The 26,140-nt window shown below is 51.0% G+C and overlaps 3 protein-coding genes across 4 annotated transcripts; 1 reads left to right on the forward strand and 2 right to left on the reverse strand.

Annotated features, from left to right (window-relative positions):
* Window positions 1-35: 35 nt before the first annotated feature.
* LOC131216419 (protein CWC15 homolog) lies at window positions 36-909 on the reverse strand. The gene is made up of 2 exons (XM_058210905.1): window positions 706-909; window positions 36-639 (listed from the first exon to the last, which is right to left on the reverse strand). Exons 1-2 carry the CDS (start codon window positions 834-836, stop codon window positions 87-89), a joined length of 684 nt encoding a protein of 227 aa, XP_058066888.1. The 5' UTR covers window positions 837-909; the 3' UTR covers window positions 36-86.
* Window positions 910-1,796: 887 nt separating this feature from the next.
* LOC131216518 (nucleosomal histone kinase 1) lies at window positions 1,797-3,245 on the reverse strand. The gene is made up of 2 exons (XM_058211027.1): window positions 2,851-3,245; window positions 1,797-2,781 (listed from the first exon to the last, which is right to left on the reverse strand). Exons 1-2 carry the CDS (start codon window positions 3,094-3,096, stop codon window positions 1,960-1,962), a joined length of 1,068 nt encoding a protein of 355 aa, XP_058067010.1. The 5' UTR covers window positions 3,097-3,245; the 3' UTR covers window positions 1,797-1,959.
* A 4,211-nt stretch (window positions 3,246-7,456) lies between these two features.
* LOC131206240 (putative inorganic phosphate cotransporter) lies at window positions 7,457-23,164 on the forward strand. Of its 2 annotated transcripts, XM_058198714.1 has the most exons (4): window positions 7,457-7,821; window positions 12,163-12,445; window positions 20,406-21,298; window positions 21,362-23,164. In XM_058198714.1, exons 2-4 carry the CDS (start codon window positions 12,394-12,396, stop codon window positions 22,004-22,006), a joined length of 1,590 nt encoding a protein of 529 aa, XP_058054697.1. In that variant the 5' UTR covers window positions 7,457-7,821; window positions 12,163-12,393; the 3' UTR covers window positions 22,007-23,164. The 2 variants fall into 2 exon arrangements, with proteins under 2 accessions (XP_058054697.1, XP_058054696.1); XM_058198713.1 differs by lacking the exons at window positions 7,457-7,821; window positions 12,163-12,445 and adding an exon at window positions 18,206-18,794.
* Window positions 23,165-26,140: the final 2,976 nt, after the last annotated feature.

Genomic DNA, 26,140 nt, shown 5'->3' on the forward strand with positions numbered 1-26,140 from the left:
TTTACGACAAAGAAGCTGAAAAATCTTCGTTTCACTGTGAAAAGATACCCTTTATTGACGATTATACCTAATGTTACAGACGATGCTTATTTAATGTATTTATCCATGAACTTCTTGTGGAAGTCGGAACGCAAGGAATCGTTGATAAAGTTATTCGCCTTCTTGTCCGGTTCAGAGCGGGCGCAATTCTTGAAAACAACATCATCGTCCCAGCGGCGTTTCACCTTCAGCTCAGCCTTGGCAGTGGACGAGTAATTCAACAGTGGGTTGCCGGACAGAATGTTTTCCATCCGAATCTTTTCCTCTTCCTGTTGCTTACTGCGCTCCCGGTGGGCCTGTTCCGATGCCCGCTCCTGCTTGATCTTGTTCAATTCCGCCAGCAATGCCGCCGTGTCATCTTCGTCCGAGTCCGAGTCGGAATTTTCGCTGTCAACCGGATCATCAGCATCAAGGTTTTGGGGAGCGTCCAACTTTTGTCTCTTCGCAGATCCGCTGGTGGCGGCAGCCGACTCCGTTCCACGACGAGCCGAGATCGGAACGGCCGAGCCCTTGGTTTGTTTACTGTCACGCTCGCGTTTTTCCAATTCCTCGCGGAAGTCACGGTTACGCAGCTCCTCGGCAGTGCTCTGACCTTGGTCCCTGCAAAAAGTAGCCAAAAGACACTATCGAAGTGAAGAGTGATAAAAAAAATGGTTCTGATTTTACCTGTATTTTAGCTTCGTGTGTCCGGGCAAATCGCGACTGCTGTATTGTTTGGAGAGCGCACTGAGATCCTTTTCCCCGCGACCGGTACCGCCCCGAGCGGGATCGAAAGTCGGGCGGGCTGCAGTCGTCATGTTAGTTTTTGTTAAACGGAAGAACTATTTAGAGAATTTACAATGAATTGAAACAAGAATTGCCTGCACGATATTAGCACGAACAACGAATTGATAAACAAAAACACAACTGTCAGATCTCGACTGACGGCGTAACGTAGGTAACGCTCGTTACGCGTTACGTGTTGGGCAGTAACTTACAGTGAAGCGCAAAAATGTGTCAGTTGTTTTGAAAGAATTCAAAACCTGTTTTCCAACCGTCCCCTTCCCCGCGTTGTGAATTCAATTGTCCATTCATTGTGATTGCTTGGCGAACGCTTCCGAAAAACAATTTATGAACGAATAATAATAAATGCAAAACACTTGGCACGAGAGGATATACAAGTCCGGAGGTTGTCACCCTGCATATTGAATAATAACTGTTGTCTCCAGTTGGAAACAATCACGTGATGGCCAGGTGCGCACTATTATTTCGTTCAGCAACAACGATGTATGAAAACTGGATCAGTTATGCAAATGATTACGTTTATACCCAGCAATGCAGGTTCATTGACGCGATACCAGTCGTCCGGAATAAATTCCTTCCAAGAAGCGATAACCCCTGAACATGTGTAGTAAAATCTGGTCGCACAACAAAACACTGCATTGTTGTGCGTTCATTGGTCATTGCATAAATATGCAGGCAGTACGTCCTAAAAATACATATTCAATCAGCAATGCGACAACTTTAGGGTATATATCACTGTGCTAATATGGTGGCTCAAAGATAAACAATTAAGTCTTTATTGACCCCCAATCAGATGAAGCCGTGACTAAGCCCGTGACTTGGAGGGTTTCAAAGATGTTGATGAAGTGAAGAAAACGATGAGCTATGAGGCCCAACATTGCGGGAAACTAATGACTAATTTGAACTGGTTTTTATTAGTTCACGCATTACTAAGCCAACAGATTGCGATGATTGAAAACAGAGGACAGCATTCTTTATTGTTATGCCGAGGTTTACAATTTTTTAGGTTAAGTTGTGATAATCATGGCGTATGCTCTTTCCGATAAGTTAATAACATTGGATGAGGACACTAAACTAGAAACTTAATTGAGAAGATTTTCCTCCGTGGGACTTGTAGTGAATCATACAAAATGCATTTCAGTCCTCTTCATCAAATTCTAGTGGCCCCTTGTTCGGTACACCGAGCTTCACCAGGCCGTCTTTGAATACTTTGCTAAGCGTCGAATATTTTGGCACTTCATAACAGCCCAAGTCCGCGATCAATTTCATGTATTTTTCGATCGGCTTGAAGTTCGCGTTTTTGCCAGCGAAGCAACTTTTCAGCGAACCAGTCAAGTCGTCCCAAAAATCCTTCTTCATTGCTTCCACTTTGGACATGTCCTTCAGACTCCGTTGCTCTTCCCAGGGCAGTGAGCCTCCTGCCCACACGATCACATTGTAAGCCAAAATTTCCAAATCGCCGCGGACCGTTGTGAGGCCCGCATGAGCATCGCGCGACGTATACTCGATGGTGCCGTTATGCTTTTTCTTTGGATCCGGTTTGGTTCCGTCCGGGGCAATCCGTGCCGTTAGGCCAAAATCTACTAAGAAAACATGCTCGCTTGCCTCCTGCCGGAACCCAAGCGTTATATTGGCGGCCTTCAGGTCCGCGTGCACATACTGGCAGGAGTGTATGTACTCCAGTACGTCGATCATCTGGAGGGCAATCCGGTAAACCGTATGAACGGGAATCATTTTACCGCTGCGCTGATAAACGGACTGCAGACTCTCGCCGTAGCGTGGAATCACCAGAAAGCGATACTTGGTTCCGTCGATCTCCTGTGATCCACTGCCCAGAAAGTGGGGCACTCCGAGATGCTTCAGTTTGTGCCGCTTTCGATAGTCATCCAGACCGTCCTTCAGTAGATGCTTCATGTAGAAGCTTTTCTCTACGAAAAGTGGCCCATTCGTGTGCGGCTCCTGTGTGCAGAATGGAGAGAAGAAAACTTAGCAAACTGGAAAAAAACACGTCGTTTGGCCCATTCTTACAATCTTCACCACCAGTGGATAGTGCTCGAAAGATCGCGGAGTGGCCGCGCTCGTGTCGTAGGCACAGTATATGTCTCCGAAGCCTCCGCTTCCGATCGATGGGCCAACCTTCCACTGTTTCTTTTGTGTCGTCGTCAACAGTGTCCCAGCCGCTATTTGCTGCATACGATTGGCCTTCTTCCGTGCTGGAGCTCGTTTCGGCGTCCCCGCACCGGCGGCGGCATTCGTTCGCTTCCGAGTGCTCATTTTGTGCAACACAGTTTTCGTAACACTGAATACTTATTTCCCGAAACCGATGCGGCAGAACAAGACAACTGAACGGTGATATTATCGTTGACTGAAATCACTAAATGGAAGATTTTAACAGTTAAAACGCGCGACAAGAGTTTGCTTCGATTGTTATGTTGTGTTTGCACTGTCAGTTGGCTTTGGCGCTTCTTCGTTCATCTGTTGCCAAAGTGACAGGATGCGTTATGGAATCGCGTTGACTATTCGTATTGGCAGTTGCATGTAACGGTCGTCGGAACGAATTTAGATTGCAAACTCTGCACGTTTGGCGGAATGATTACATGGGCCATACTATTTTGTGAACCCTTTAACTTTGCAGTCCATATTTGGATGATGTCATGTCGGCCTTCAGATGATAGCCCCGGCCCAGAGATTCGCAATCGTGGCGCAATAGTCATACATCGGAAGCGTTCCGTGTCAATCATGTTAAACAAAACGATAGATAACCGGTAGATTTTTGGGCAGCGACAGCACGCGCTTTAGGAAACGAGTTGTCCTTGCTTGTGGCAAGTGACGCACCGGCGCATGCAAATGTCAGAAGACAATACCGATCCTCAGATCCGCGGTTGTCGCACTGGTTTGATAAGAGTTCCTGTGCTTCATCACGTGAGTTGTCCCTCACGGTGTAAACCGATTATAGGGTCCGTTGTTTCGGGGAAACGCAAAAGACGGCTAGCCATGTCAATGTCACATCCGGGCCGTTAATAAGCTGTTAATGAGTGGCTTGTAATAGGGTTCGGAGCGATTGGAGACATTCGCAGCCAAACAACGGGTACTACACCGACCGCAGATCGGGTGTAACATCAAAGCTCACGGTGCACGCCACCGCGCGGACTCGTGATGGAGAGCACGCCAATCACGTGAAGCTCATCGCTGTTTATCGGAGGGCACGGCTCGCGCGGCGAAACGGATGATCACGGGAGTATTGCCGTATCGTCGTCGGCTCCGGCCGTGGTGTCTCGGTAACTTGGCAGCGTTATCAGCATGATTCGCACGGGACTAGCGTGTCTTCAAAGTGCCACAAAGTGCCCGATAAGTGGCTCAGCCGGAAAAGGGAGATGCCGGCTGCAGAGGAAAGATCGCTGAGTAATCGCCAAGAATAGCACCTTTCGCCCGGCGTCGCACGCTTTATCAGGGAGCGATGCAATTTTTGTGCGGATCTCATAAAATTATCTATATTGCTCCCGCAGCCCAATTGACAAAGTAACGACCGTAATTGGCAACTTATTTTCACGTGTTTCGAGCAAGACAAAATCGTGTCACCCGGAACACGGGGACTGTTTGTTTGAGTAATCGGTTTTGGGAAGGTAATAGGGGCGCAGCTCCATCGACAGAACCCTTCGAAGGGGTTCGGGGGGATTGTAAATCAATTAATATATAGGAGTCTCATTGTTTTGTGAAACATCGTGACATGTGGTAGCGCGACACTAGGAAGCGTTTAGCACGCCGATACCACGACCTGTCACTCGCAGGAGGCAATCGTGCGAAACGAAGGGATTTATGGCGATAGGGGGAATGACTATGGAAGACCTCCCGCTAATTCCCCCAGTTGACGGGTATTTATCCAGCGATGATTGATTGATTAGTGCGGTGCCGGACGTGGTGGCTGCGGGCCATACAATCTTGATACAGCCAATCGGTGGCCAATCGAAAGGGGTTTGGCGACAACACCACCGCATTCGGGCATTCGGTTAGCGGGCGTCTGGGGAAGATAGGGCACCGTGATTTATGCGGAGCAGGAGGAGTATTACTGTTTAGCAATACATCTTCGCTAGACAAGTGCTGACCTTTGCACACCTGCGCAGAATCCTGGCGCCGCGATGGAACAGGAAAGGCCTTGCGGGACGCGATCGCCTGGCGAAGGTAGACTTTTTGGAGCCGCAACGGGGAGAGACTTTCACCCATACAACGAACACGTTTTGGGGATGGTTGGCTTAGTGTAGTACAAGCCTAACATATTTATAGTACACGATTGCATACGCGACTAGTGGTGGTAGTAAATAGATTAACGGGGATGCGTTTGTTGCCTGGAAGTACTCGAATTTAAGATAGGGCACTCAAATTCAACAGTTAACCCATACGCATCGACGGCTTATCAGGCCAGGCTAGTACTGTCTGGTTCGTTGTATGTAAATTTTTTTTAAACTCAACTTTTGGGAGGTAAAACAAAGCCTGAAAGGCTTTTTGATACGTGCACCACATTTGGGAAGTACTGGGGCCGTTTTCGGTGGCTCCCAATACTTGACTTTGAACTGACGTACCCTTGGCTATGACGACCAACTGGGTACTCATCGTGGGCAATAAAACGGTTTGTCTTTCTGTGTTCCATCTGTCTCCGCGCCGGGAAAGCACCGTGATAGTGCGGAGAGCAGCGGGGAAATCGCACGGTCCCGTAGAACGGTAAACACCATTAGCATACACGAAAGCAACCGGGGACGGAAACGGATGACGGGAAGGTGGCGATTTTGCGCCAGGAAAAGAACGTGCGATGGGTAATTAAAAACGTGCCTGATGATCACTCGGGATTAGGTAATGACGAACGCAACGCAATCTAGACGGGACTTCAAAGGCTGGGTTGCGACTGGAGGAGGACACACGTGACGGGTATCGTCGGCTCGACTGTGGAGAGAAATTGAAGATTTTTATTGACCCAGTCATTTGGGTGCAATTCAGAGTCACGGGCAGAACACATTGTAAACTGATTTAAGTCCCGGCCAGGTCGGTGTCAGGTGACCGAGTCCGGTGTCGTCGTCGTAGAAGCTGTTTTCCGGAAATGATTCGTGGAAAGTCTCTGTGTGAGATTTGTTTTATTAGGTGACGCGTTTGCACACTGGGCACTGTTAAGATTCCGGGCCTTGCGGTTGGTCGATGTTGAGTAATTCCACTCTAATCCTCGTCTGCTGACTGATCATGACCGCATTTGATCGCCTTTGATTCGAGTGGTCCACTGGGTAGATAACTCGATTGACCACCTTATCTTACCGAACCGGGCAAGGTCGTTTCGCTGCTGGGCTGAGACCCTTTTGCAGGTGCGTACCCTAGCGACAAGGCGAAACCGAACCGAGCGGCTATCAATTGAAGACGAATGGGCTGGCCGGAATGGTCGTACGGAGGGTGCAAATTGACCCGGGATTCACCACCATTACCAGTCCAGAGAGCAATAAAACCGGAAGGCCCCAGACGGGGATTTCGTAAGTGGCAGTTGCTTCGTTAAAGCCCAGCAGCCGTTAGAGCGGGTCACACGTGCTCACGTTGATCAGTTTACGGCATTTAATTGAGCAGGTGGCAGCGAAGAACGGGATGCCCAGGACAGAAGAGTAATTAGTAGCCGGGGAACTGACGCCAGCTGGAATGTAAACAATTCGATGAGCCGCGCGCCGTTTTGAAAATCATTCGAAGCGAACGACACTCTTCAATTTTGATCTCGAACCCTTGTTTCCTCCAACGGACGGCACAATAGGAACCCTGCCGAGCGTCTCAGGCGCATGTCGAATTGGTTGTTTTTGTGTTCACGTTGTCTCACTGTTTGAAGACACTATTTACTTACTGTTCGCAAACGTTTGGTGTGTGGCAAAAAATGAGCCGTTTGCTGGCCGAGTTGGCAAATAATCACGTTCAAGAGGTCCAATGTAGCAGCAGCCGTGAGCCCGCTCGTCCCGCTTTGGTGAAGTATTTTTTCAATATTTAGTAGAGCAATGCTCGGCGAGCTAGTATCCAGTGTGAAGTGGCCATACTAAACCTTGAGTAGATATCAGTAAGTTTACGTTTGAACAACAAATCAAATTTTAATCGAATTAAGAAGTGAAAAATAGAAACCCCAAAAGCAGATCTCAGGACGAATGGGTTGAGCGAGAAAGAGAGGGCCACCACCGGTCTCGTAGAATGAGATGCGGGAATGCGCTTATCATCTGCACTCGGACACTGTCCCGGACGGATGACGGGGTGCGAGCCGGGCGAGCCTTGTGCACCGAGCTCTTATCACCGTCCGCTCCTCCCCTCCCCGCCACGGTGACTCCTTCCCAGAAGGATCGCTCGCTCGGGCGGGAGAGAGAGATAGATAAAGAGTGAGCGAGAAAGGGCGGGTATCTGACGCCGTTCTGATTGCCTCGTGCGTCCTAAGCGTGCTGATAAAGAGCCGCCGCCTCGACGGGCCGATTGACGGGCGATCGGTTGCTGTGGTGGTGTGCGTGCGCGTGGTGCGTCGTAAACGATCGCGCCACTCCGCCGTGGTGGTGCGAGCGCGGCTTTTATATAAATAATCAACTACCAGCCGGTGCGGTCGAGTGTATTTTCCTCAGTAGCTCCCCAGTCACGAGAGATTCACGTCCTCCTCTCAGGACGACGACCACCCATCATTACCACCGTGTGTCGTGCTCCGTCGTTCACGATCACCACCACGTGCGTGCGTGAGTGATCTTCTCGATTCGTGGGAAGAATTCCGAGTTTTCCTGCAGCACACCACACAACACCGCAATGGGTCAACGGCTCGCCAGCATCACGGTCCTGCACTTTGACAGCAACAACAGTCCGGGTTGTCTCGTTTGATAAGCTTTAGCTTCCAAACCGCCCGGTAAATAGTCCTCACCCATTTCACCCTCCTCATACCGGAATTCGGTGGCCTTCCGAAGGATTCACCAACATCACCAACGCACCTCAGCTTTACGGACAATCACCGTGCGCCGTGTAAGTAATAGAGCGATCGTCGCGAAGTGCGCCACGATTTCAATGTGCCATCAATCCCATCCATTTGTCCATCCGTTCATCAGTGTCCGCGTGTGCGTGTTCTTGTGTACGTTGTAATTCGCACGCCGAGCGCAAAACAATAGATCCGCTGGGAAATCCGCCGTCAGTGGTGAGGTGAGCAGAGGAGTGATCAGTGCGACAGACGGGGGTACGTGTCAATTGGCATATCACGGGGAGTGATATTTTAACATCCAACCCGCACTAATTTCATTTTTACTCCTTTGGTTTGGATCGCTCCATCCCATTGTTGGGCGAAGCAATTGGAAAGCAATCCGTGGAAAACAACAACCAAGCGCTGAGTGGTGGAAGCACCAAGAAAGTGGCGGAACACTCTAAACCATGGACGATCCATGGAGATAAAGCCCGGGCCGTGCTCACTGTTTGTTTCCGCTTGACCCAAAACACGGTTCCGGCCTATTGCGGTGCACGGAATTGTTTTGCGATCGAGCGATGCGTCACAGATGGGAGGGGGGCTGTTGTAATCGACCCTTATCGACCCCTGATGATGACAGGGGGCCACGGGTTGTGATTTTTCCACCAGATAAGCGAGCTGTGATCTGCCTTTTGGTTCTGGATCGGATCGATGGAAATCGGCGAAAAGCTCCGCAGGAAAACGTAAGGCACCTCGGGGTGGACACACCGTCAGACGCGTCCACGCCCTCGCTCGGTCACGGCCAGTGGAAAAGAGAAAGCCGCCGGGCGAAACCAATCGAAATTGGGCGCAACACAATCATTTCCTTGGCCACCTTCGCGGTGTCTTACGTCGCTTCGAAACCATTGTTTTGCGGACGATACCTTTTTGCTTCTTTACGGTCGTCATTTTAGATTTAAATAAATTGCCACTGTGCGCTCAAAATGGCCACCATAAAGGGTTCTGGGTGGGACAAAGAAGCGTCCCAGCGAACGAGACGTGTCACCAGGTTCTCTAGTGCGATTGCCCCGCACGAGCCGATCGTGGTTATTAAAAACCAACCACATAATTTTCATTCATCCACCAGACCCCACGATCGTGTGTCTGTTTGCGGTGAGGTCATTGTGCGCGTGATCGATTTTAATTTTCTTTTCCCCTTGCCGTCCGTGCACGACACCAAGCAAGGCACCGTCGACGATCGTCGTTGATCCACCTTCGAAATGGGGCGAAAGCGGTTGTTCCCATCCTTCTCTCGGTGGTTGGCCATCGAGTGGCAGAATTTTCCCATCGGTTAGGTGGGGCGCCTGGGTAAAGTAGGAAGCGCCGCAAGTTCGCGCATCCGTTTTGATAGAGCACATGAGAAAAGCGGAGGAGCCTCCGCAACACAATGCAACGGTTATCGATTGTGCGCCATCATTATCATCATCATCGCGCGGGCGCGCGCGCGGCGTAACATTTGAATATACGCGCCAAAAACCCTTCAGCTTTGGTGGGTGGGGGCGGTGGGTGATTGATGTGCTAACGCCACCCCCGCCGCCGTCCGTCAACGCTATCTTTCATCGGCGCCCCGGGAACGGGATGATACGGAAAAGTTGTGCGCTTCCGATACAAGGCGAGTGCGACTATTGTTTCAAGCCCAAGGTTGATAGAGCTCCCTCGAGCTCGATCGGCCTCCCTTGGGTTGAATTTTCAATGCAAATAAATATCACCCTGTAACCACAACGTTCGGACGTAATAATAAATACGTAAACGGCAACAAAGCGGCCCACCCAGTGACCCGGGTTCCGGTGAAGGTCGTTGCGCGATTTTTTTATGCTCGATTTTCAGGTTTACCGGTTAACCGCGTGCGCCCGCGTCACGGGCCGAAGAATGGTCACCTCGTCACTCACGTCAATTATTTTATGTTCCCCCTTTTTTTTTGCTTCCTTCGGCACGAGAACGTTGCAGGGAGATCGAGAACGGCTCTAATAATAGCTTCAATCGCGATTCATGTATCGCATTAATTCGTGGGGCCAACAATCCAAAATTGGGGGTTGTATGAAAATACTGTGGCGTGGTCAAATTTTATAACCGTTTGTAAGCGACGAGCTCCAAAAGCGAGCGTCTGGGTGACCTTGGGTGGGGCACTTGTTACGAATTACGCTCCCGGAAAATTCCACGTTCCTGTTACGAATGTGTCCGGGTCACCGGCGTTTTCGGTGTGGTTTTATGCAACCACGCCAGCAAGTGGAACTGGAGTTTGCCCTCCCCCGGGGTGCAAGTGTTCTTGAATCTCGAGTGTATTATTGGGCCGAAGCTGCTATTGATCTGTTCGTATCTGATGCCGACAGGAATGTTGAGCTCCAGGAAGGGTGCTACTGTGTGCGGTCTGAAGTAGCGCCCTCGAGCGCGGGAGTACATCACTTCTTCGCTGATAAGGGCCCCGTGTGTGACACTTCGCGGTTGTCATCAGTCAATCGACAATGATGTTTCAATTAGTACGATGTTCCCGTTAATAAACTGAAGTACCCCATTGTGGCTCACCGGAGCGTTGACTGCAGACGCCTGATAAGGCTGTGGCTTAAATGTCGGGTGATAGTCACGGTGTTTTGGGTCCGTTTTTTTTTGTTTTTTTTTCGGGAGTGACCGAAGGACTCAACAAACCGCGTGTGTGTGACACTTGGTTCAAGGACGAGGGTCGCCCGAAATTTACATTACAAAATCATGTGCAAAACCAAACGGCCAAAAACATACGGTTTCAATCCACGCGAACGCGGAATCTCAAGATGTTGCAAGGCCGCCGTGACTATAAATATGTAATCAGCCAAGACTCTGTTGTGGAGGGCATCCAACCAACCAAACCGGGCGTGCCACGCACTGGAACGGGAAGTCGAGAGTCGCAAGTGATAACTCTTCTCGTCGGCCGCCCTATAAGCGCGGTGAACCTGAAGACGCCAGCCTGTGACCTTTCTCGTGGCATCTTGCGCTCATAATTTACGTCACGGAACAATTGATAGGCCGCGAATGAATCGTGTTTTCACCACTTCATTATCAGGCGCCGGTCATTGGTGCCGGGTTTGGCCAACACAATCCTGGATCTTGTGGCGCCGAGTTGATCATGACTTTGAACCTCCCGCGGGGATCGGAGAACTGCTTCAGGTGCAGCCACAGGAAGACGGCCCAGGATCGGGTGCTTCCGGGAAGTGCGTTATCTCCGGCCGGCCAGGTAGACTGAGCGATCAGTAGAGAATGGAGGAATCGGTTAGAAGAAGCAAAGAGAAGCCAGTGGAACATTCCATCGTTCAACTTCCAGATTCTTCTAATGTCGGACCATCGCATACCGGTGGCGTGTCGGTGGCGATCCCTTGTAGGTCATTATCGTGAAGGACTTCATCGCGATCGCTTCGGGCCCTCGAAGGACCGTGTCCGGTGTGGAACGTTACTGGCCGCATTTAGCACTAATTGAGTGCCTTTAACTCCGCTAAACGGACTGAGGTGCGTTGCGCAATGGACACCGTTTCACATTGTTGTGCTAAACCGGAGAGCCTCCGGGGGCCCTAAATAGTGGATCCCATTCAGCTACGCTTATGAGGAACCTACTACCAGTGCTTAGCGGCCAAATGGTGTGTGGTGAAACGAGGATCGCAGTGAAAGTGTTACAGTTAGAGTTGGAAGATCAATCTTGTTAATGCCCGAGACATTCAGGAATAAAGTGGCTTGCGGTTTGCAGTTACCTATGGGGGTTGGCAAGTGACTGTCACGTTTTCTGGAGTCAACTTCAGGGGTTCAATTAGCGCCTTACTATTGTGCGTTCGGTTTGACGCAAGCAGCTTGGCGCGTCACAATAACCGCGGTGGCATTGGTGTGGACTATTTTATAACACCCATTAACACTCACGGTGACCGATAGGATTTAATTTAATTCAAAATATTATGTTCTGTTAATGGGGTCCTCGTTTTTATAGTAAACTGAATCGACTACCGTTAAAAGGTAATCAACCGAACCGTGAAAAATAGAAACGGAAAAGGAAGTTCTCTCGCGGACCAATGATGATGATGATGAGCCCAGTGTTGACAGCAAGAAAACATCGCTTGCCAACCCCCCACCCGGGGGTATTTCCCCACCGGACTGACGGTGGCTTTTGGACCTCTCTAGGCCTTTGGGTATTTCCCCGGCGCATCGGAGCGTGTGCGCGTCTACGCAGAGGCTGTAGAAAACGTGCGCTTTTCGCTCTTCATCCGCGGTTGGCGTTTTTTTTCTTTTGAGTTTGTTTCCGTTTTGTGTGTTAATCATCGTTTGTAGCTTCCTGCGTGCGTGTGCTATTTTTGGAATGTTTTAGTATTTGTTTTAGTAAATTGGCGCTTTCGGTTTCGTTTCGTTCTAAAACACAGGCACGAACCGTGAACGATCATCGTTAGGCGGAGGCGCATCATTAACGAGCATCACGAGCTACGCAACAAGCCGACGGCGAGAAGGACACTCCTTGTTTCGCTGCCAACCGAACAGCATCAGTATTATTATCTATTATTATCATCATTATTAACATCGGTCGGTGTGTTTAGCGCCGTAAGAAGCGAGAGAGACAGTGAGATTGAGACCCGACAGTCGAGCAAACATTCAACATGACGGTCAGCAAGGAGTATCTGGCCAACGCCGAACCTCAGAAACCAGAGCGTAAGTACCCTGAAAAAAATGGGAAATGAATCAAAAATTTAAATCTTAAGGAGCGCCACTTTACCGTTAGCTGCTTGGCACGAGTTAAATATGCACAGAAAAGAAAACGAAACCCGCACCTGACGAGCGCAGCGGTAACCTTACTGTTTGGCCTAACATGGCGTCCATGCTGCGCACGTTCGCGATCGCTCGGACGCGCCGACATTGACATTGAAAGGGTAGTAAATAAAACTTCGCACAACCTCCACCAAAGATGGCCGCTAGCCGACTAGGTGTCTGGTTCGCAACGGACTCCCGCTCGTGGGGTATGTTTTCGCAACCGGCGCCGCGTCGAGTGGCAGCAGGTTATACCGTCGATCCTCGACCGATGGAGGTGCCCTAGCATAATTAAGCACCCGCTACGATTCCCCCACACACAGGCACTGGTATGGGGTAGACACACTAGGAATATTAATCACAACATATGTCAACATGCGAGCACAGCATCAACATGTTCCGGCCTTCGGTTCATCGTCATTCCGGTTCGCGAGCAACCCGGAAGCTGGGCGGTCGTGCCAAAAACCGTGAAGCAAAGGTTGCATTCCGCACGTTGGAAATCCGTTGGCGGACCGGGGCGCGATCACGTGGTTCACGGACACGCGGCTCGGAAGAATGCGCCTGCAACGCACTGCTTCCGCACACCGCGTATCGGATGATTGCCGTTTTTCTCTCCCATTTCTCACCCGCTCATCGGTAATGCGACGCGACACCTCACTCCGTCGGCACTTCGTTAATGCATAGCGCGTGTGTCGCGTGTGGTTTTGAATGTTGACGGTTCGAATTCCGGCCGGCGAAGGGTTGGGCCCGTGTCTCGTGCGGACATTCTTGTCGAGTCGGGCAGCTTGACTCTATTTGCTCCCGCCAGAATGCCTTATTAGAGATGTGATATATTGGCCATTTAATAATCGCTCAAGTTGCGTTTATTGTTGTTGATCGCTTTTTTCCATATTTAAAGCTCATCGTGAACGATCGAAGGTCGGACTGATAGCACGCTCAATCGGCCCGAAAAAAAACGGGATTTATTTTCGACCAGCGCTCTTGGAACACTTCCAATAGTGGAGTCAAAAATATCAACGATGCCGTCATTTTTGGTGCGAGCAAACGCGGGTGAGCACCAGGTGGAATAACTGACAAATAGAAAAAGGAAAAAAAGCAGAAACATTACGCCATTCCGTGTCAACACGAGCATCTCGCGCGCATTAGTCACCTGCATTAGCGCGAAAGCAGTCGTGAGGTCGTCGGGATTGCTTTTATCTTTTGCGGGCACGAACCACCTTTATTTGCATGTAGCGTGGCGCAGTCCGGTACGTTGTACTCCGCCCGGACAAGTCGTAGCAATAAATTTAAACCAAACCGCCATTCCGTTTTTGGGACAAACGATTCATTTCCGGTTTCAGTGTCGCATACTCAACGGACGGCAATTGTTCAATTATCTGTCGTGTGCCGGGTCGGGAATCTTCCGTTAATTGGAATCTTCCTCATTAGAAATTCAAGGTTTAGCGATAAATATGGTTCAGAACCGAATCTACCAACCTCAGAACGGATCTTAATTTGAAACGGCCACGAATCGTTTGTGTGCTAGCATTTAGCAAATACCGCTTTAAATTTCTAATTTTAATAATAGTTTTAAAATTGTGTTGCTAGTCTATAAATGTGCTCACAGTTGAAAACCGCGATTTATGAAATCAATTTATTTGAATTGAAATGATCTGTTTGATTTAGTACATTGCATACTTTCGCTCACATTTTAGAACTCAGCGGTTAGCCAAGCTATGAACCGTCAGGTGAGCAGAGACACCTGTCGGTAGATAGGGTTGGTGTTGATTTTTTGCGTCCGCGATTTTTAATGTGCGACCTTCGTTTTCATAACCGTAGATTATTTAACCGATTGTTGCCTTACTTACTTTGCTAGTATAACAAAAAATCAAGTTGGACGTTTTTCATCAGTTAGTTTACAATATTTTGGGTTTTTTGCCATCTTAGAAGCTGAGAAACCCCATAATGTCTGGTCTGGTGTTACCATGCGTTTCTCAGCCTGAATTTTGCTTTTTGAATATGAAAACATGTGAAACATCACGTTATCATTGCTCATAAATAATTTTATTGCTTTAGTAACTAGTTGCTTTATTACCCAAAAAAAAACGTAGGAAGTTTGAAGCTTCCTACTTCGTTTTCGCGGTGGTAGAATTCAAATTCAAAAGAGCGTTTTCTACATTTTGAAAAACCATAAACCCAATATTCTGATGTGTGTATTTTGTGAGCAGCAGTGTGAGTACAACACGAGCACACACCAACACGTGTTCGTTTCCATTTCACAGTGTCGATTTGTTTACAGTCCGCGCGCTCGAGACCGCGCACGTTGTCCGCAAACGCGGGGCGCAGACCGAAGCCGCGCGCTGGTGTTAATGGCGGCTTCCGATAACTTCCAGCCCGTAGGACTATCATCGAATCATCGAACAGTACAAAGATTGGTCGTAATGTGTTAATTATAAAAATCGTATTGTGACTCTCATAAACATTCATTGTGGGCGCGCTGTTTGAACCGTTTACAACCCCCGTGGCCACGCGTGTGCTCGTCCGCTGATGTGATAGGCCCCCCCATTGTGTGACAGATAAAGCCCTGTCGAAAGAACACCCTCAAATTATCGCGAACCGAGATGCCGAACTATTCTTCGGAGCCATCATAAATGGCCGCTTATCGAGGGACCTAAACGATAAGCACTGTGACGAAGAGAAACGAAAAAAATTGGCAACATATGAGTTGGATTCGCCCAATTCGCTGAATGCTAATGGATGGCACGCAGAATGGATTCGTCATCTTTTCGAACGGGGTTTTTTACTTCGTTGCCAAGACGTTCGCTCGGCCGTCGAGGATATCGCTCGTCTGTGATCTTGTCAGGGCCCACGGCAATCGTATCACGCTATCAGGTGCGCGCTATCTTGCGCACTAAACTGCTTGACAAACAGCAGTCGCGCACCGAGTATCGAAAGGGGCCAAGTATGGCGATGACGGCGATAGTGATCCACCCAGCCCAAGCCGAATCACAGATGTACCCCTCAATTGTTTTTCAAAGCTCGTTTTTTCTTCTCTCATTACTACGCCCAGCATTCATGGAAAGGCACTGTCCGAGAGTATCAAGTCGGTTCGGGGTCTTTCTGCCCACGTGGAAGAATTTACTACTATTGACTCCTAACGCCCCCGGGGGTGGCCTTTTAAGGGAAGGACAAGCCTGTTTATCTCGGGCGCCATACCGCGTACCGTTCTGCGGTGCTGTTTCTACGAATGAGTAAATACCCTCGTAGGTGTCCCTAGTTCTTCCATTGAACAGAGAGCCGACACTAAACACACGGGGTAGGTTCCGTCCGTCGATACTGTCCGTCGAACATCTTTGCCGAATAGATTTAATGAACGAAATCCCGGCCGGGGCCCTGGGGGCAAGTTTCCGTTTCCGGACGGTCATATTTCTCCCGATTACCGATTGAGTGATCGCACCGTCGACCCGGATCTTCTAATCGCGAGATGCGCGAGAAGCCTTAAGCACACCTATTTATTTGACTTACTTATCTCGGTTTGGCCCCGGACCGCTCGCGGAAAGTACCCCAGCATCCAGGACTCCCAGGAGGTGGCGCTCGAAAAAGGGGTGCGCGTTGGTCACGTTCTGGTTGTGGCGCGCGAGACGACACCACCCGTGTTTGTCCAAACGCGCCCGACGCCCGGTATGTGAACTATTTTTACCACTCCGCCCGACCGTGAGTGGTTTGTCTTATTTTTAAGGCAACCGTTGTTTTTTTCCGAGCTCCGAGCCACTCTGTTTACTCCGCGTGTGTGTCTCGTGGGAGCCAGCGGCAGCAGTCGAGCGTCGGCTTGGCGAGCGCCAAATAAATCCTTTACAGTTTAAATTTAAACAACTGTGACATTGTGTCGTCAGCCGTCTTATCGTGTTTGTTGTATCAGCTGTGAGGTTGTATCAGCCGCCCCTGCCGGAGGAGCATCTTGGAATTGGAGAGCGGTTTTGGTGGGGAATTTGATTGCATCTCAGCAAGCCTGGGGACGTTACCCGATCAATAGGCTGATCACTCTACAGGGTGGCAACGAGAAAGTGATACACTCATTCGAGGGCACATTGTTTTAATTTTTACAGCTATAGGTCCGATCTTTGTTTACTATTTGAAGATGTACTATGTTTACAGTTTATTCATACGTGATAAAGTCAGTGCCTGTGTGTTTCGTTCACCAGAAAATTGTAATAGATTCTTATAGAGAACAAATCAAGATATTGCATCTTCAAAACCTCACAAACATTCAGATAAGAAGGAAGCTGTCACTTATGAACTTGACCAGATTATTCGTGTACAGGGCCATCAAACGTTTCAAGGAAACTGGTATGGTTGTCCCTAAAAAGATACCGGTGGAAAAACGGGCTATACGGACTTCAGCGGTAATCAAAGCGGTGAAGAAGCGTATTCGACGAAATCCGGCCCGCTCGGGAAGAACAATGGCACGTGATATGAAAATGAGTCACCCCTCCATGTAAAACATAATAGAAAAGGATCTTGGAAATAGGCCTTTTAAAAAGCAGAGCATTCATGGATTATCTCTCTGAGATATTGCCGACAGGTCGGATGCTCCTGAAGACGCATACTTTTGGGAGATGAAGATTTTTGGCTTTTAGCACGATTCAGCACCTGCGCATGAAGCATTGGTTGTTCAGAAATAGTGCAAACAAAATTTGCCATATTTCATCAGTTCCTCTGAATGGCTCTCATCGTCTTCCAATGCGAACCCACTCGACTTGCTAGGGAAGTTGGGCGATCTGAAGCATATGAGTTTGGACACTTTTAAGAATCATTTAGTCAAAATCTGGGATGAAATGCCGAACGAAGTCGAGTGTGCGGCGTGTAATGCTTTCGAAAATACATTGTATGTTTACTACTTTAACGTGATATTAAAACAGCTGTTAAACAGCATGTTATTAAAACAGCTAGACGAGAGAAAAAAAAATATTTCGATTTTTATGACATAATTTAAGTGTACCACTTTCACGTTGCCACCCTGTATTCACGCGAAGACCGGCACCCGAGAGGAGAAAGTGGCCGATGATGGCCGGCACCGGCGAAGAAGACATTCTAGTCTCCCGCGGTGCAATGAGCTGCACTTTCTAACCCCTAATCCCTAGCAACGGGTGTTGTGGTGGTGGTGGTGTGCGTGCCCTCCTCCAAATCGCAGCAACCCGCGGTCGCGAGTTTGACAGTTTCACGCTCAACGCTCGGTCGATGATCGGTTCAGGCAATTTTAGCAACAGCGTGCGCCGCCGCCACCGCCACGCTCCGCCGCTGTTCCGTCCCGATCTGCTGGCCGCCGTCGCGTGGTATTTGTGTCGCACCGGTACGTGTCAGTGTGTCGGGGTCCGCGTGTAGATGTGCGTGTCGGCGCGGGGTGCGCGTTATCACCTCGCGAGGCCCCGTTCGGAGGGTGGGGCATCGGCACCGGGATTAGTGGTTCCGCGTGCTACGACGAAGACGGTTCGCAGAGGACACCCGCTGTCGCGCTTCCGGTCCGGGCCAAGCATCCCCACGGTGGCCACCAGTGGGCGCCACTCGCCGACGCCACTAAGTAGCCGGGTGCGCGCGTTTGTGTGCGCGTCTCCTAGTCGACTTCCTTCGAGAATAAAACCACCGGTGCGCGCTCGGGACCGATCCCAGTCCGTTGGAGGTGATCAAGCCGATCAGGTGTCGGGTCGTCAGGAGTCAGGCTATTCTAATCCCGGGGCCCCGCATTTGCCCATTTGCATACCGCGTTTACCGTGTAGGTCGTAGCGACCACGAGTTTGCCTCGCGATCCGGAGACATCGTTTCCCGTGTCCGTTCCGGCGCACGCTAGCGTCACGGCTGCGTCACGCGTATCGGTGGTGTCGTGTTTTCGTTTGCTCCCCGTGTCCGGCGCGATCCGATGAGTTGGAGGAGGTGAAATGACAGTGCACAACGGTGGGCCCCGAAGCAGGAGGACAATCAGGAGCAGCTGATTTGCTGCATCATACAGGCGCGCGCCTTATCGGTCCGCGATTGGCAGCTCGCGTGACACCCGAAGGGCGCCACAAGTGTGAATCAAATCGATCGTGTTTAGTGTGATTTTTTGAGAACCCCAAACCGGCCTCGGGAAGTCACTGACTTGTGAGTGAGGCGCCGGCGGTGAACATTTTAACACCTGTGCTGCGGCGTGCAACGATGAGCGAGAACCGGAATCGGGCCGGCCATGTGCTCGTGTGGGAGCAGGCCGAGATGGCCACGGACGAGGGCATCAGACCGGCAAGTAAGCAGTGGCGCAGATGCGGGCGTAGGTGTGGGCCAGATTGGTTTGAAGAGCGCGCAATTGCGCAAAACCCCCCGGGTGGCCACCAGAAATCAAGTTAACCCAGGGTTGCAGATTGGACGTGACAAGATTGAAGAGGACGCGCGCGAGGATGATAGTGGACGCGAGTTAAACGAGGCGATTAAATGGTTGATTCGCGAAAGCACACCGCCAGCCACGCGACGGCCGATGATGAACCGGATCCGGTCGTTTGAGAAATGGGCCAAGGCAGATCGTTGGCTCGGGCCGCTGGCCCTGTTGCTACATCACGGTGTGCACGGTGGGACGATGTGTCCGGTGGTCAAAAAGATCAAAATCAAAAGACTTGATAGCAGTGCCTGGCGCTGACTTTATCGACAGAGTCTTCCCTCTCAAACTGAAGGCAAATCAAATGATAAACTCACAATGGTTTTTGGGCCGGAGGTGGGCAGACCATGCACGTACGCACGGTCCCCCCGTTCACGAGGCCGCCTGATAAGATAGACCAAGCCAGGATGGGCTTTCAATGACTGCGCATACGGATCGCTCAATCACTAATTGTCGGATTAGTCGGCGGTCGTGGCCCGTTGATAAAAGGGCGCGCATTATTCAATCGGCGGCCGGCGAACCTCGACTGGTGTGGGTGGCCCGTCCAAATCACGGACCCACTCACCTAACTTTTCTCCACCGTCATCCGCTCGAGTCCAAACACGTGCGCGCCACTCGAGTCGTGTTCTTCGATGATGCGACAGTTTATGAAGTAAGATTGCCGGCCGCAATTTTCCCATTAAACCCATTTGTCTTGACCTGATTAAGGACGGAATTGGGAGGGTTCAGCGAGAGGATGATTCAATCAGACGGATCGGAATCATGGCTGGATGTGGCTAAACGCCCGGCATTGAGATGAGCGGTGAGGTGTGTTTACCAGCGGATGACCTCCTCGAGAGGACACGCTACCGACGCCATCAGCACCGTATCGCGCTCTAGCTCACTCTAGATAAGTGGCCGGCTTCCGTTTACTGTTTAACGTTCGGCTTACCGCAGGTTCGTTTACTTCGTGATACTAACGTGCCCACGGGTAGTCATAAATCGGAATTTCTTCACACGTTTGTAAAAAAAAGAAGGACTGCTTAAAAACAAGTACCATTAAGGTTTTGACGGGGACGTGGTGCCTATCTCACTGTGCCGTACGTCATCGGCGCCGCGATGTTTTGCGAACCGATCTTGTGTTTGTTGCCTCACCTACCTCACCATACGGTCTTCTTACCGCCAGTCCGGGCGCGGCACGTGCTCACCGGGCCAGGCGCGCTAAGTCGCAAAACGGTCGCACAATCTAAACCGTGCACCACGCGTGCGCATCCTTTCACACGCGAACGTGCCGCTCAGCTGATCGGCGCCAGCTGGTTTCCCACCAACCGCCACTCTGAGGTGAAGATATCTCAGTAAGATGTCAGAGATTAATTTGCCAAACTGAACCCGAACCGTAACATCGGGGCCAAGTTTTCTTCCGGCTTCTTAGAAATTGGCGCTCGCACTATGAACCGTTGCTCTATATCTCAATCTCTCTGTTTCTCGGTCACTGGCCATCTACAGGACGCTTCGGATCACGCCACTACATCGTGTTCATGCTGTTCCTCGGAATGGCCAACGCGTACGTCATGCGCACCAACATGTCAGTGGCGATCGTGGCGATGGTTAACCAGACGGCGATCGAGAAAGACCCGGACGTTGAGGACGACGAGTGTCCGGACACGGATTACGGCGAGGAGGACACCTCGCACGATGACGGCGAATTCGTGTGGAGCACCAGCATGCAGGGCTACATCCTGTCTTCGTTCTTCTACGGCTACGTGATCACGCAGATTCCGTTCGGGCTGCTGGCCAAACGGTACGGCGCGATGCGATTCCTTGGCTACGGTATGCTGATCAACTCGGTGTTTGCGTTCGTCGTGCCGGTGGCCGCCCGGAACGGTGGGGCCGGCTGGCTGATCGTAGTGCGCTTCATCCAGGGACTCGGCGAGGGTCCGATAGTACCGTGTACACACGCGATGCTGGCCAAGTGGATACCCCCGAACGAACGGTCCCGGGTGGGTGCGATCGTGTACTCGGGGGCCCAGTTCGGGACGGTGATATCGATGCCACTGTCGGGGTTGCTGGCCGACCACGGGTTCGACGGTGGGTGGCCCTCGATCTTCTATATCTTCGGCATCATCGGCACGGTCTGGTCGGTTGCGTTCCTGTTCACGTGTCACGAGGACCCGATCACGCACCCGCGGATCCGGGAGGACGAGAAGAAGTACATCCAGCAGTCGCTGTGGGGCAACGCGTCCGTTCACATTCCACCGATCCCCTGGACGAGTATCGCCAAGTCGCTTCCGTTCTACGCGATCCTGCTGGCGCATCTGGGTCAGAACTATGGCTACGAGACGCTGATGACGGAGCTGCCCACCTACATGAAGCAGGTGTTGCGATTCTCGATCAAAACGGTAGGTGGCGTGGGAGTGACTTCCAACGGCGCTGACGGTACTGATGAGCGTTTCTTCTTTTAGAACGGTGTCCTGTCCGCACTGCCCTACCTGGCGATGTGGATGTTCTCGATCGTGGTCGGATGGGTGGCCGACTGGATGCTGACGTCGGGCCGCGTCAACCACACCTGGACGCGCAAGATCTCGAACAGCATCGGTCAGTACGGCCCTGCCATCGCCCTGATCGTGGCCTCGTACACCGGGTGCAACCGTGCGTTGACCGTTGCCATCCTCACGATCGGCGTCGGGCTGAACGGGGGTATCTACGCCGGCTTCAAGATCAACCACCTCGATCTGACACCGCGGTACGCGGGCGTACTGATGGCGTTCACCAACTGTGCGGCCAATCTGGCCGGCCTGCTTGCACCGATCGCGGCCGGTAACATTATCGAAGGCAATCCATCGATCGCCCAGTGGCGTATCGTGTTCGTGATTGCGGCCGCCGTCTACATCTTTACCGCCACGTTCTACAACCTGTTCGGGTCCGGTGCCCGGCAGTACTGGGATGACCCGGAGAACGACGAGCCGCAGAAGCCATCGATCGAGGCGCCCGCCTACACGCCCGAAAGTAATGGCACCGCCACCAACGGTTCCCTGGCGGCGGCGTCACCTCCGACGACGGCCACGCTCACCCACCGGACGGTGGTGAACGAACAGCAGCAGTCGTAAGGCGGTGCGGACCGCGAGGCGGATTAGGCTAGGCTGTTTGTAATATGCGTTTGTTTTGTTGTTAAATTTAGGACTAACATGGGACGGCGGAGGGAGGGCCGACGGCCGATCCATTATACCAAAACATATCGACACACAGGGTGTGTCCGCCACCGATCGTGGTGCGCTCCTTGTGTATTACATGTAATTACGTTCCGTTATCGAGCTTTGGCACAGGTACAACGCATTGGTTGTATTTGGTCCACATAATTAGCCCTCGATCAGCGATCGAGCACATTCGATTGAAGCGGATGTTTCTGCTCTTTATGCAAAATTTTGATTCGATCGATTCCTTTCCTTTAATGTTTCTGAATTCTGTTTTTGGATTTCTTCAGCCAATCCCAGTTCACTGCGGTTTGGCTTTCGATCGATGCTTTCAGTTTCTCCATTTTTTTTCTCAAAAACCTTTTTTTTATTTTCTTGGTTGCTTAATTATATACTTTGTTAACATTACGGTACGATTTGTATTTATATGCTTTAGATTTGCTATCACGCTATCCCCCAGCCAACGCCGAGGTGCGTGGACAGGTAGTGATGATGATATACTTCTAGCGCGTCGAGCCCAAACCTGTGTAAATATTCGATAGCGACTAACGATCGAGAACAGACTACCACTAATAGGCCATAGTTTCTTGCTGCCTGCGCGACACACATAGGGCGTCGTGTAGGGCGTACGGTGAAGAACCTCAATCTTCCCCGAAGGGTTGTGAAAACGCGTGCATGCGCGTGTAACGGTGTTCCGAGCGAGGCAGTAGACGATAGGTTATAGAACGCGAGAACGTGAGATCGAACGAACGGGAGGTTGTTGCTTGGTTCAAGCGAAGCGAAGAGTGAATGCGTGGACAGAGTGGAAGCAAGAAGCGAGAAAGTTGCGAAAGAAAGTACATACAAAAAAAAAAACGGTGCGAATCGAAATCATAAAAGACACCCCCGTCATAAGTGGGTCCCGCGCGAAAAACAAAAGACGCCCCAAAGGCGCCCAAAGCCATCCCCCATTCGACTCCAATCCCCAGCACCCGGCATTCATCAATCTCCTTATTTTTTACGGTGCACAAACGCGGAGCGACAAGATGATAATAAAACGATAATAATAAAATTGATACAAAGCCCACAACGCAATCAAGAACGGTGTCTTGTTGTCGGCGAAGAGCATAAATTGACAACCCTACCACCGGCAATCAAAACGAAAAAACAGAGGGCAACACAGGGCCCACTTTTTTGGGGTGCAATAACACAATCGACAACCCGACGACGACGACGACGCTGATGACGATGGCTTGGCACGCGAAAACTTGTTGCACGATGCCCCCGTTTGGCAGTTGGCTTCCGGTTGTGGACGGCTTTGGCGCAAAATTAAATATGAGCCGCGAGTGAGCCGCGACTGCAGGCTTTCCGGTTCCGGGCCGCCACGGATCGATTCCCGGTAGTCCCGATTCCCGACGTCCGGTCGGGAGTTCCGCGCAACGAGTTGTGCTCCGGTTTTCCACTCGGCTCCGAGAGACACACTCCGACTGCTGCCTGTGTATGTGTGTTGGGAGAGATGGAGGAATCGATTTTCTGGCGGAAAACTCGCGTTCGAGCACTCTCCCAGCTGATTGAGAAAACAGTGCGAGGGCTGTGCCAAAAGTATTGGGACTTTTGTGGTTTTTTTTAAAAATATTACTTTATTCAACAACATCTGTTTTGTCCCTTTAGAAGTAATCCCCATCTTGATCGTGTTCAGTTCCTTCTGCGAGGCCGCCCGTATCGGCTCAATCGATGCGTAGCGTCACAGCAACCCGCGGAAATTCAAAACTATCAATACTTTATTAACAGCCTTCGTAAATACCGCGGACACCTGCTTTGACCTTCGGCGCATTCGTTGACCGGAAGTGAGCGAGACATCTCAGCAGCAACAGTCTGTTAAATTAAATTACCGCCCGCCGCTTGGCTACGGGGTTCGGGTTTTGGGTTTTTTTTGCCAGTTTCACTTCCAAACTACGACCGACGACCTGCCGGTTGAGTCGGTTGCGACTTCAAAGTTCAAGCTTAAAAATTGACCAAAAACTGGTTTCACATCCGCTGCCAGCGAACGTTTATCTCGCGCCGGTTCGGGACGGCCCCGGGTTGATGTGTACATCTTGGGTTTCACGGTTCGGAAAAGGGAATCCGGAACCTGGAAAGTGTGGCCTGCGGCCAGGTAACGTGTCTCAGCTCTTGCGCCAATTGCCAATCGATTGAAGACGTCACCGTCGAGTGGCGGCTAACTTTGGCATTTGGCGAAGCTTTGAGGCCCGGTGAGGCCGCAGAGGGCCGCAGGCAGGCAGGCTGATTATGTAAACGAAAAACTTCCACCTCCCGACACGGGTGCTGGTCACGTGTTGCGTTTCGCTGCTGCCGCCGCCGCCGCAGCTGCCTACTGCTCCACTGACCTCGGACGCATTCTCCGCTCCGCGGGCCCGGTCGAAGAAGCAGAAGCGTTGGCCGCCTGTGTGAACGAGCGAGAGCGATTAATGCGGATTGCATTGTGGAATGCACTTCGCCATTGGCGGAGAATCTAATTAGTCGGATGCACGGTGAAGGTCGGTTCGCGAACCGTCGCGTTTTCTCGCTATTTTATGCCACATTAGGCGGCCGATTTTATTACGGCTGTTTCGTCTGGTTAGTGTTGCCGCCGGGGGTTTCTGCTAATCGTTCCCACGTCTGGAGTGGTAAACTCCACATCCACATTGAGAGTGCGAAGACTGGTCGACCATCAGATAATTCATTTGCTAAATGGTATCGAAACTTCCATCATCAATCGTCAGTACGGTTGACGACCGGTGGTCCTGTTTCAGTTTGCCGTATCCCGTGCCGCGGTGATAAGTGGGCTGCCGAAATATCCGACGGGGCAACCGACAGGGCGGCCAATTAACGGTTGCGTTTGATTTATGATGTAGCTGCGCCAGATCTTATCCGGATCCTAGACGATCGCGAAATGGATTCGGGACACGTGCCTCCCCCGGGCTGGTAGTTAGATTGATAAACGACCGCCTGGTCCGGTGTGAATGTATTTACTGGAGTTGGCTTCGACAGTAGAGCGTTCATTTAAATAGGATCTCCCTCGGGATCGTATATCTGTCACAGTGGAGCCGATTCATTCAACCGATCGCTGCCGATCGTCGGTATTTTGATTATCAATTTAAACACTCCCGACTTGATTCCTTTCGGTTTCCTTTATCGACTTTACGTTTACGACGATTAACTATTTACGCAACCCCCGTCGAATACCAAACATAACACGCACCGATCGATGCTGCCCTGGCGTCTGTCAAAACAACACGTCCGGCGCGTGTTTGGGGCGCATATAAACCAAATAAACCGAAGCCGTTCCGACATGCTGGACACGCTGGATGGGATGATGGGGCCAAGTGTGGCTGGCGTGAACTGCGGCCCCAAACCAATCAGCGCCAATTACCCATTCGATCGGTTTCGTTTAGCCAGAACGGGTCGATCGACCAGCTCGGCCAGCGATCGACGGTACCGCTTATGGCGAGCGGTATCCTCGGTTTGACGAACGGGCGGCGCTAGCCCCTGTGTGGCCGCTTTAGGTCAGCCACCGCACCGCGTCAGGTTATGGTTTCGGAGCACACATGTGCCGAAACGGGGACTTTTCGCATGTCTCGAGGACGAGGTATTGTAATGTGGTAATTAGCCTCCGATTCAGAAGTAACACTTTCTACCGCAGTCGGCTCGCGAATCCTTTAACGATCTTCACACTACACCAGGGCAGATGGTTTTTTTTATTGCCCACCATTAAAGGCACAGTGTTTTGTTTGCGGCCTCTAGGGCGATACCCTGGCCGGCGCTGGACGGCGTGACGGCGGCACTTTACTTCGTCGGAGGCACGTCCAGAAAGAATAATATTGAGCAAAACAAAAAAAAAACGGTCTCGACATCGCGACTTCAGGCGGTTACTGTTGCTGGTGAAAAACCAAGCCACAGAAGGGGGTAAAAACTGGAGGAGAAGCAAAATTGACATGAATGACGCTGATGAAGCTGTACTTTTATGTCCAATCATAACCGCCGCGCGTTGAGGCCGCCTCGAAACCGGTGTCGGCGGTCGCGTCGCACTCC

The sequence above is a fragment of the Anopheles bellator genome, chromosome 1, assembly GCF_943735745.2.
Source record: "Anopheles bellator chromosome 1, idAnoBellAS_SP24_06.2, whole genome shotgun sequence".
Lineage (NCBI taxonomy): Eukaryota > Metazoa > Arthropoda > Insecta > Diptera > Culicidae > Anopheles > Anopheles bellator.

Coding starts and splice junctions, on each gene's coding strand:
- LOC131216518 (XM_058211027.1), bottom strand. CDS start 3,096: ATGAGCACTCGGAAGCGAACGAATGCCGCCGCCGGTGCGGGGACGCCG. Junction 2,782..2,850: donor ATCCACTGGTGGTGAAGATT/GTAAGAATGGGC, acceptor TTCTGCACACAG/GAGCCGCACACGAATGGGCC.
- LOC131216419 (XM_058210905.1), bottom strand. CDS start 836: ATGACGACTGCAGCCCGCCCGACTTTCGATCCCGCTCGGGGCGGTACC. Junction 640..705: donor CACACGAAGCTAAAATACAG/GTAAAATCAGAA, acceptor TACTTTTTGCAG/GGACCAAGGTCAGAGCACTG.
- LOC131206240 (XM_058198713.1), top strand. CDS start 18,710: ATGAGCGAGAACCGGAATCGGGCCGGCCATGTGCTCGTGTGGGAGCAG. Junction 18,795..20,405: donor CGAGGGCATCAGACCGGCAA/GTAAGCAGTGGC, acceptor GGCCATCTACAG/GACGCTTCGGATCACGCCAC. Junction 21,299..21,361: donor TGCGATTCTCGATCAAAACG/GTAGGTGGCGTG, acceptor TTCTTCTTTTAG/AACGGTGTCCTGTCCGCACT.